This window comes from Anser cygnoides, chromosome 25 (genome assembly GCF_040182565.1).
Source record: "Anser cygnoides isolate HZ-2024a breed goose chromosome 25, Taihu_goose_T2T_genome, whole genome shotgun sequence".
In the NCBI taxonomy this organism is placed as follows: domain Eukaryota; kingdom Metazoa; phylum Chordata; class Aves; order Anseriformes; family Anatidae; genus Anser; species Anser cygnoides.
Window position 1 is genome coordinate 6,655,986 of NC_089897.1, and position 10,442 is coordinate 6,666,427.

Below are 10,442 nucleotides of genomic sequence, written 5' to 3' on the forward strand. Positions count from 1 at the left end.
TCAGGATCCACTGTAACCATCGGGCTGAATCCATCCTACAGACTTCAGCCAAGAGACCAGCAAATAAGTACATCAGAAAGCAGTCAAGAATGATTAATGTTTTTATTTGGAAAATCAAAAATAATATCTAAAACCTGTTGTTTAACAGGGACAGCAGCATTTCTGTGAAGGGCATGAAAGGCATATCACGATTTACAGCTACAATACTGTCATTAAAAATTGTAAGGTATTTTACAGAATAGGATTAACAAAGCCACACCTTGCACTTACAGTAACCGGTGTACTTTAATCTTAAACCAGGGAGCCCTCTCTAGGGTTTTGCCGTCGTATAAAACACTCGATGGACTTCTGCACAGAGCAGAGTTGGAGCAACGCTTCCTGTTTCTCTCCATGCCCTGGTTGAAAGCTACTGAAGTGGGAAGAGCAACGGTTACGCTGCCAGAGAGGGTTTTCCTGGCTGTGACAAGGAGACTTTTCATGACACCATGCAAAGCCCAACTCTCTGCAACTTTCAGTAGAGCAGAGGGACTGCTGTCATAGTAATTTCTGATTACTCTTTTGTATAAATAAAGAAAATGGGTGAGTTTAGTTTATGTAACAATATTCTTGGCAAAAAACACATTAGCTAATTAAAGTGGCCCAGCTACAGTGAGTGATACTTTCTTCTCAGAAAAGACTTAATAAGCTAAGCAAACAGAAAATAAAGCAAAGAGAAAGAAGGACAGATTTGGTGGAAAGAGAAAGCCAAGCCCTGAGATAGCTAGGGATCATTTATTTTGCTTTCCTTAAATTGTAAGAAACACAGAAAGTATGTATATAAAAAACAAAGAAAAAGTCTCATACATTAAAAAGCTGGGGTAGTAGACATTTAGGCACAAAAAGGGAAAAAAAAAGGGGGGGATGGGGAATACAGAAATACAGTCCAGTCTGGAAGTATAAGCCTGTACAAGACTGTGATCACTACCTGGAAATGACAGTTGCCCAACAGGAAACTAACAGAAGTAAGTCACAACTACAAATCAAAATAAGGTTGAAATACAAACAATTCTGCAAATGACAGCAGCAAAAAGTAAAAAAAATTAAGTCACAATATAATCAAAAAATGATATTCCATACAGATTAATCAACTAAACAGCAATTCTTCAATTACTGGTGTAAGGACTGACAGCTGACTGAGGTTGTCAAAGTGATGCCAGGTATAAAACTCAATCTGCGTTAACTCACACATATACATTTTATGTATCTTGCTCACCCCTGCATTGTCTTAAAGAAGCCCTTGCCACAGGGAGCTGAGAAAAGACTTTTCTGGGGGTGATTCATGATTAGAATAACCCACTCCAAATAGAAAACACACTTCTTTCTCTCAAAAAAGTAAACATGATGTACCCCATGCACCCATACAAAGCAGAGCTCCATTCACTTTTAAGTGAAGCCTACTATCGAAATCTATCAGACAGAAAACTGTATTATATACAAAGAGAACACAGAACTGGGTACTTCTCCCTTCATCGCATTACGCCTCTCTATACACAATAAGCAGCAGAGTCCTGGAGTCTCAGAGCCATTTTTTAATTAGTTACAATTCTCTTGAAAAAAACTCCAAAACGCTGCCCTGAATCTTGCTCACTTCTGGTTCCATCAGTCACATTAGCGTCTTGTGACAATCACCACAGGTGCCAGCATTTCTGTGACTCACATCAGAACTAGCAGGCTAACAAATACATAATCTTGTCTTTTCCCCAGCCCAGGGGAAACACATCATTTACCTCACCCCATTCACCAGCCTCAGTAGTTTGTACCATAGCTACCCTCATACCGCATGTGGTTTCTGTGCCTAACACTGCTCCAGGGAAAGGCTGATAACACTCCTACAGTTTAAAAGTACAGAACGAGCATCAGGAACAGCAAGCTGAAGCCAGAGAAGTAAACTCTGCCTGTGCCCTGAGCAAGCATCCCACTGGGAACAGAGATGAATCAGGATCTCAGCCCAGCAACTGCTCCCATGGCAGTCCTGAAAACGGACATGAAGGCTTGCAGCGCCTCAGGCTTTGCCTCACTCTGCTTCACCGAAACCTGCATCTCCGAATCTTCTGTCTCAAGCAATAGCTCTGTTAGGAAAAGGCAACCAGTGTCATCCTGAGCACTGAAATAAGCTTTCCATGGCTGGACACCAGCTTTGCTCATAGCAATAGTATGGATGTGGACGACATGAAAAGCAGTCTGTATGGTATCTGGATGAACAGTTCTGCCCCAGGGCACAGAGTGTTGGCAGCTAATGTCCAGGCTCAGCCAGGTCTTCTCAAACTGTTCTGCAGTCAGGTAAACATCAGGAATTAAGGTCAGGTTGCCTGTATCAGGATGAACCTTGAGGACTTCTTTATTCCCTTCAGAAATCAGTGACTCTGAAATGAAACCACAAACATGTGAGATGCAGCATATATTGCGCTACTTCCAGTTTCCCACAGAACCTTTCAGGAGGCCATCAGATGAAGAAGGTTGGAATTATGGCACCTTCTGCAGCATCTCCCTAGCCTAATGAGGTTGTGATCAGCCAGACACTGTACAAGATATTCAGAACACTAAACAGCACTCTCAAAGCACTGTGATATTTTTCACAAGAAATCCATGTATGAGGAAACTGAAACCCAGACGTGGGTGAGGCTGGTTACCTGTGCCTCTGTTCCCAGAGTCGGTACAAGGAGAAAAAGCGTAACAGGATTCCACTGGCTGTTGAGCAGTGACAAGCGCCCAATGTGCTCTGCCATAAACAGGTACAAGACTATTAAACTCAGAAGCCCATGTATTCACAGGTTGTTCAGTTTGGTCTTCCAGGAGCCCCAAGGAGGGGTCAGACTTAGGGCTGCACAGGACCCGCTTCACTTCTTCCACACCAGACTGTAAGAGGCGATAGTAGAACAATCCACGGTCTCGTACTGCCATATCCTTCTCCTCCTCTGGGAATTTGAGGAACATAGTTTTAGGAGAATTCTAGGATTCAGATTTCTCCAAAGTAACCCTTAATTACTAAGAACAGAGTCCCAGGGACAGAGCGGAAAGCTGTTACACCCACCAACCAGGAATGCGTAGCAGCCTCATGCATAAAGCCACCTTACCTTGCCATCCTCAGTGGTCTCCTCACAGCTAGGATGCCATCACTGCATCCATGCTCTGAGGACACAGCAAAACCAGGTCCTAAAAAGCCTGTACTACCACTGTAATGAAACAGAATGCTGAAAATGGAAACCCACCTATGCAATGATAGAGCAGTCTCCCTAGCATGTCCTGACATTCAGCAGGACGAGACAGGAAAAGTCGCACCAGTGCTGTTAGAAGCTCCATCTTTACTGCTGGAAACACCTCTGATTTCACGTTCTCCACAAAGTCCTCTAAAACATAGGGGGCGTTGGGTACTTTGTCACCGTGTGCCCCCAGGAGCCAGATCAGTGCTTGCTTGCCCTGAAGGAACCACAGAAAGCACATATCAGGCTTACCAGGATAGCAATGCTCTGTTTACCAGAAAGTCAGTGGTGACATGGAATCAAGTGACACAGGAGCACGAATCTTTTGAAGCTTTCTGATCTTCGTAATGCCAATCATAAGCCACAGGAAAGTCAAGGAGTTAGACTCCACCCATCCTCAACAGCTGCTAGCCCAAGGCATAAAGCCACCTTACCTCACTGTCCTGGATGGTGTCCTCACAGCTAGGCAGCGCCTGACACACTGCATCCGTGCACTGGGGACACAGCCAAACCAGGTCCCGAAAAGCTTGAACTACCGCTGCAATGAAACAAAATTTTCAGCATTCCCCAAGAATTATAAAACCATTAGGCAAAACAAATAGAATTAAATAAATAAAAAATGTATGAAACAGTCAAAAGACTGCAAAGTCTTAGCTAAACAGGTCGGTGCATTGCTCAGGACTATGTTTTGAGACACCCTTCTTCAAAGTCCCATGACATTGCTCTTGTCAGTGCAAAGTTACACAAAGTCTAAAATAAAGCACTGAAACTTCAGATTGTTCCTCTGGCTGCTGGAAAGTAATCTCTCTTCTGGACATTCCCTAGGCTTTAAAAAGAGACTGACTCATGATGTCTCAGACATACGATGTTAGAATAACAAATTGAAACTAACACCAATTCAAAATGTGTTTCATGAACTTTAGGTCAATATTCTAAATGCTCTGTTGCACACGTACAAACTACAGCAACTACTAAGACCTAATTCAACAGATGACTGCAGGCATGCAACTTGGAAACCTGAAAGCAAGAGCATTAAAAAAAAGGGGGGGCAGAAATAGCACAGATACGAAGTTAGATTTGAAGGCAGCAGAAGAAAAAGAAAGAAGTCTTGGTAAAGTTGAATCAGACAGCTGAAGAGAAATCACAAAAGTTTAAAAGACACATGCCAAAGGTCCCCGTTAGAAAGAATTCAAGATTAGAACTCTTAACCAGCTAGGTCTTCACAAATAGCCACTAAAATACCTCTGCTGAGTCCCTCACTCCTCGAGTCAACAGATGGCAGACAGAAGGGAGCCTCCATATCTTATCAGACCATCAATACAGCCATAACCATTTCCCAAGGAAGTGAAAACTACATACTCCCACCCCACCAGGGAGACGTCCACCTGAAGATCCCAATTAAATTAAATGCCACATGCCTTCTAAAGCCTCAATTTTCGGAATCACAAGCCCCAACAAGGCCATTTCCTGAAAGCATAAGCCATGTAAAAAAACCTGCAGATGGTTACCTGAGGTGATATGCTCCTGCTGAAACCCCAAGAGCTCTGTCAGAATCCCCACACACTGTTCAGTGTATGTCCTGGCAATATTGCCTGCAGAGACACCAAAGAACATAAAAGGCAACCTTTAAATCAGAGTGAAATAGGATACATGAGCCCAACTATTCATCACAATCTCATCTGAAAGAACTAATCCCTCTTCTATTTTGACAATACTTTCCAGAAGTGTAGTAAGATGAGCACATATACCCAACGTAAGGGATACATTCCTTTTTTGAAGAAAAAGGTTTCTTTTACCTCAGAAGAAGTCTGAACTTTTCTTAAACGTAACACGAGAGAAGCATTTTAGCATCCCAGGCTTTCTCCTGAGGAACACTATAAAACTTACGTACTTTAAAGCTTGCAAAACCAAAACTGAACTGCCCCAAATCACCTTAACTCTGCCTTCATCACAACTCAAACAAGCAGGTATTATAGCAGCTCTACAGTTTCAATAAGACTCAACATTAAGACTCATTAATGGGATGAAATGATTTAATTCAGTCCAGAGTTCATTTCTTTAGAGCATCTCATAAGAGAACAGACACTTGAAAAAGACTCAAAGACATTATATTCAGTCAGAAACAGTTCAATACCAGGACTTCTGAGAGAATCAACATCATCGTGGTTTAGAAACACCCATAAAACACTCCTGGGAAGGGTGATTTACTTAGGGCTTCAGCACAGATTAGTTATTCGGCATTTGCCGGGATATACTTTAGCAGAGAAAGGCGCACTTTAAAGATCTAGGGCTGCAGCTGCTTCTGAGGCAAGGCAGAGCTCTTACCTATAGCAGAGATCGCCCCCTGGGCAAGCTCTTCAGATATATCAGTGCAGTAGCCTTTCAGCTCCTCCAGCACTTGTACCACGTTTTCATCATTCACCAGCTCGCACAACACTTCCATCTTCTGGCATTTGATGTAGTGTGGTTCTGAATATGAGCAGAAGAACTTCTTGTAGTGGCTGCTAAAATGACCAGGAAGGCTACCGAGGATCTGGCGCACATGACACAGTGCAGTGAAGCAGAGCTCCCTGCTCTCCGAAGTGCAGGCAGACAGCAGCGGTCCCTTCACTCTCACCAAAACATCTGCCTGCACATGTGGGTACTCCCTGGCCAGGACCAGGAAAAGCTTGGTGGCTGCCATCACGACGCTGGGGCTGCTGCTTTTAAGATATCCGTCTAGTAAATTTAGAATGTCGAAAAGCTCCTCCTCGGTGCGGGGTCTGTAGCGCAGCAGGAAGGCAAGTACCTCACTTTGCCCCCACTGATCTAGATCGGCCATCCTGCCAAGAAAATGAACACAGTTTGCAGGAGTCAAGAAGTGCATGAAGATCCGTGCTGTGCAGAGTAGTGGCCGTAGCCTTTCAGTTGCTTACAGGCTCCATTCTACATCAAATGTTATATTTCAGAAGTAGATACCACAATTTTACCTCAAGACGATTGACCAATTTACAGATGTAGGCTTGAATTTGTATCAATTGTGCACTTTTGCTTGTGCTCTAAGCCAGAGAAACAAAGATCCCTGGACACAGCAATTACCTTGCTTTTGCTGTATCATGTACAATTATTTGCAAAAAATAAATAAATAATTTCTTCAAGTAACAGATATCTAATGGATCAGATACCTTTCAGTTCACTGGAAAATATACACTAGAACACCCATGTCACAAATATATCGTGCACGCTATCACGATTAAAAAAGATAAAACAATCACATTAGCTTGCAATTCCAAACGAACCAGAAGCAAAGACTCCCTGGAAAAGCAGGGCATCTAAGATTTCTCTGAAGACCTTAGCACAAAGCTTCTTTTCAGGACAGGCACCTCTGTTTTGACTCTTCTCTCCAGGTTTTGGCAGGAGCCCTGGGACACCCGCTCCACCAGCGTACAAATCAGGAGAAGTAGAACGAAGGTCCCAGCACAACCTCTAACACGGACGAAAACGAACCTGTTGAGGAGGTGATGGGCGATGGGTTTGTTGATAACGACTCCTCCCTCTTTCTTCAAGATCTCTTCCAAAGCCCTCAGACAGTTCACCACTACGATGGGGTCCTGATCGCGCAGCAAGCTGTACAGCTCGTTCACCAAGGCGCCGTCTGCAAAAACCAAAGGCTCCCGTACCGAGCTCTGCCGGCACGCCGCGGTTTCACCGCTGCCTACGGGCCTTTACCGCAAATACGAGGCTTGAGCTGGGGGAACCGGCCGGCGAGCACTGCGGCTCTGCAGCGGCCCGACCCGGGCGCTGCTCCTCGCCGACGGCCCGGGGGGGGGGGGGGAGGACAGGGGCAGGGGGATGCCGCGGTGCCACCGGTCCCCCCCCGCCCCCCGGGCCCGCAGCTGCGCGCCCCCGCGCCCCACTCACCCACTTCGGAGTCGCCCTGGAGCTCGTGCACCTTGGCGCAGCCCAGCACGGCCGCTCGCCTCACGTAGGAGGCCGGGTCGCGCAGCCCGCTCAGCAGCGGCTGCCGCACGTACTCCTGCGCGCCGGGCACCCTGCGGGGAGGGGACGCTCAGGGATGGGGGGGGGGGGGGGGCGGGGGGGGCCGGGGCCGGGGGGGGGGGCGCCGGCCGCGGGAGCGCGCACCTGAGGCTGCAGAGGCTGCGCAGCGCGAGGCCGCGCACGGCGGGGCTGGGGTCGGCGCAGTCCCGGCGCAGCGTGTTGACGGCCAGCAGCGCCAGGCGCGGCAGGCGCGGCGCGTGGGCGCGCACGTAGAGGTGCACCAGCTTCTTCTGCACCACGTCGGCCGCCGCGCCGGCCTTCACCATCTCCGCGAACAGCCCCGACACGTCCGCGCCCTGCGTCATGAGCCTGCGGCGGGGACAGCGCCGGCCGTCACCCGCCGGCCGCCCCCCGCCGCCGCCCCTCGCCCCCCGCCGCCGCCGCCGCCCCCCGCCGCCCCGCACCGGATGACGCGCAGGACGGCGGCGCGGTACCGCAGCGGGTCCGCCTGCACGTGCGGGTTGCCCAGGGCCCGGCGCAGGTCGCGCAGCGCCTCCTCGCCGCCCAGGTACGGCATGGCCGGGCCGGGACCGGCCGGGACCGGCAGGGCGGAGCTGCCCCTCGCCGCCGCCGCCGCCGCCGCCGCGCACGCGCCGCCCCCGCCCCGCCCCGCCCGCGCCTGCGCGGCACCGCCCCCCGCGTTCGGCGGGAAGCGGCGGGCGGCGGGGCCCGGCCGGCGCCATGAACGGCACGGTGATCCCCGGCACGCCCATCGCCGTGGACTTCTGGAGCGTGCGGCGGGCGGGCGGCGCCCGGCTCTTCTTCCTGTCGCACATGCACGCGGACCACACGGTGGGGCTCTCCAGCACCTGGAGCCGGCCGCTGTACTGCTCGCCGCTCACCGCCCGCCTGCTGCACCACCGCCTGCAGGTAGGTGCGCGGGGACGGGCCCCGTCACGGCGCGGCCCCGTCACGGCGCGGCCCCGTCACGGCCCCGCCCGCCCGCAGGTGCCGATGTGCTGGATCCGGCCGCTGGAGGTGGGGCAGAGCCACGCGCTGGGCGAGGAGGTGACGGTGACGCTGCTGGACTCCAACCACTGCCCCGGCTCCGTCATGTTCCTCTTCGAGGGCGCCTTCGGCACGATCCTCTACACAGGTACGGGGCGGGCCCCCGCGGCCTCGCCGCGCCGGCCGCGCCCTCACACCCCGCTCCCGCAGGGGACTTCCGCTACGCCGGCACCATGCAGCACGAGCCGGCGCTGAGGGGCCGCCGCATCGACCGCCTCTACCTGGACAACACGCACTGCCGCCTGCGCCAGCCCCTGCCCTCGCGGCACTGTGCCACGCGCCAGGCCGCCCGCCTCATCCGCGCGCACCCGTCCCACCACGTCGTCGTCGGTGAGTGCCGCCTCGTGCCCCGGCTGCGCGCGCGCCTCCCCCGCGGCCCCGGCACGTGGCTCACGGTTTCCCTTGCAGGTGTGTACAGCCTGGGGAAGGAGGCGCTGCTGGTGGACCTGGCGGTGGAGTTCGGCACCTGGGTGGTGGTGAGCCCCTCGCGCCTGGAGCAGATGCGGCTGCTGGAGCTGCCCGACGTGTTCACCGCTGAGGAGGGGGCCGGCTGGATCCGTGCGGTGGACGTCGCTGAGATCCGCTGGGATACCCTCGTCAGCTGGAACACGTTGCATCCTACTATTGCTATCCTCCCCACTGGCAGGCCCGTGAAGGTCACCCACCCCAACATCTACCCCATCCCATATTCAGATCACTCATCCTTTTCAGAGTTGTGCGAGTTTGTGAAGTGGTTGAGACCCTGCTCAATCATCCCAATTATAAGGGACAACATGTGCCAGGTTTACTTTCAGAAATACCTAAGTTCTGACCACCAGGCACTTCCTGACCTCAGAATCCCAAAGCCTGTGCAAGAGTCTTTGCAGCAGCAAAGCAAAACAAAGACACAGAGGACTGTGTGCCAGCAAGCTCTTTTCAAGAGACGCTCTGTGTCCCAAGGAGTTGTCTATGAGTCCCCAGAAAAATATACTGAGGAGTCTGATGGGTCTAGGGGCATTAAGGTTCCTCAGCAGAACTTCTGTGAGTCAGCTTTCTGCGCCAAAGAAGGTTGTACTGGTTGTCACGCGTCCAAGGAAAAAGGGAAGGAAGAACTGAGTGGAGAACAGTCAGGAGCAGCAATAGCACCTGGCGCTGTTAGACAGTTGCCTGTTTCTGATGAGCATGTTCCAAGTGGGTTTGCAGAGTCATACTTACTCATTCCTTTAAATGTCTTAAAGCGGAATTCCTCACAGAAATTTGACAAGGTGGTAGAAGATTTCATTAGGAGGGGAGAAGCATCCTGAAAATTGCATGGTGCCTGCCAGGGCAAATGCAGCTGATAGCGGTGATTCTAACTTAATACTGCATCCCATTCTTTGAGCTCAAGTTTCCCATCAGGAGAGAGGAGCTCAGCTATGGCGCTTTACTGTCTTTACCTCTTATTAGAGGAGAAAGAAAACTAGAAGTAGTTTGTAGATGTTTTATTTTTTGTTTATTTATTTTTATGTCTTTGTTTACATCTGTTGGGTACCCATGCTATATACGGGCAGCGTGGTCCCACTGCATCTGTGCCTTTTACCAGCTTTTTGCGGTGGTTTACCTGTCGTGGCAAAAGATTTTGCCAGGTTGATACAAGTTGAGCAGCAGAGGGCGTGAGCTGCCTGCACTTTAAGTAATGGGTTTGTGTGTGATGAGAGAAGCAAGAAGGGGGGCAATCTAACAGTCCTGGAGATTCCTCTTTCTACATACCTGTAATGCCTTATTGACAATGAGCAGTTCACTTCAAGGTGCATTACAAATATTATTTGTTAGGGTACGTTCAAAAATTGGTGCTTAAAGAAATGTAGAAAATTAAGTGCCTTAAAGTCTGTTAATCACTGTAATACCTCCAGACAGCACTGCTTTTGCATCCTGCCAACTGCAGCTGGATGCGGTTCTGCTCTCCTGAAAGCACCACTTTCATATTAACTGTAAATAGCTTTTTCAGGTCACTGGCTGGCAAAAATAGGACTTGTGTGAATTCCTGTGCTCTGGACATTCTGGAATGGATTGCTGTATCCTCTGCAGCCTCTGCACTCGAGCCTGCAAGCCTGAATTCTTCCTCTTGACAGCATAGCGCTTCTGGTAACTGTTAGCATTCTGTTAGACCCGTTGCTTTCCCCATCCACCTCTTGTTCT

The 10,442-nt window shown here is 50.3% G+C and overlaps 1 protein-coding gene across 2 annotated transcripts; it reads right to left on the reverse strand.

Moving 5' to 3' along the window:
• Positions 1-88: 88 nt before the first annotated feature.
• AP4B1 (adaptor related protein complex 4 subunit beta 1) lies at positions 89-7,863 on the reverse strand. 2 transcript variants are annotated; one of them, XM_066983225.1, is made up of 10 exons: positions 7,682-7,863; positions 7,362-7,586; positions 7,140-7,270; positions 6,726-6,873; positions 5,565-6,061; positions 4,748-4,831; positions 3,674-3,777; positions 3,249-3,456; positions 2,670-2,954; positions 89-2,402 (listed from the first exon to the last, which is right to left on the reverse strand). In XM_066983225.1, exons 1-10 carry the CDS (start codon positions 7,792-7,794, stop codon positions 1,975-1,977), a joined length of 2,223 nt encoding a protein of 740 aa, XP_066839326.1. In that variant the 5' UTR covers positions 7,795-7,863; the 3' UTR covers positions 89-1,974. The 2 variants fall into 2 exon arrangements, with proteins under 2 accessions (XP_066839326.1, XP_066839327.1); XM_066983226.1 differs by lacking the exon at positions 2,670-2,954.
• Positions 7,864-10,442: the final 2,579 nt, after the last annotated feature.

Bases quoted from the DNA above. Each gene is read 5' to 3' on its own strand.
- AP4B1 (XM_066983225.1), bottom strand. From the start codon at position 7,794: ATGCCGTACCTGGGCGGCGAGGAGGCGCTGCGCGACCTGCGCCGGGCC. The intron at 4,832-5,564 runs GTAAGAGCTCTG...GTGTCTCTGCAG, and splicing joins GGGGGCGATCTCTGCTATAG to GCAATATTGCCAGGACATAC. The intron at 3,457-3,673 runs GTAAGGTGGCTT...TGGTTCCTTCAG, and splicing joins ACACCATCCAGGACAGTGAG to GGCAAGCAAGCACTGATCTG.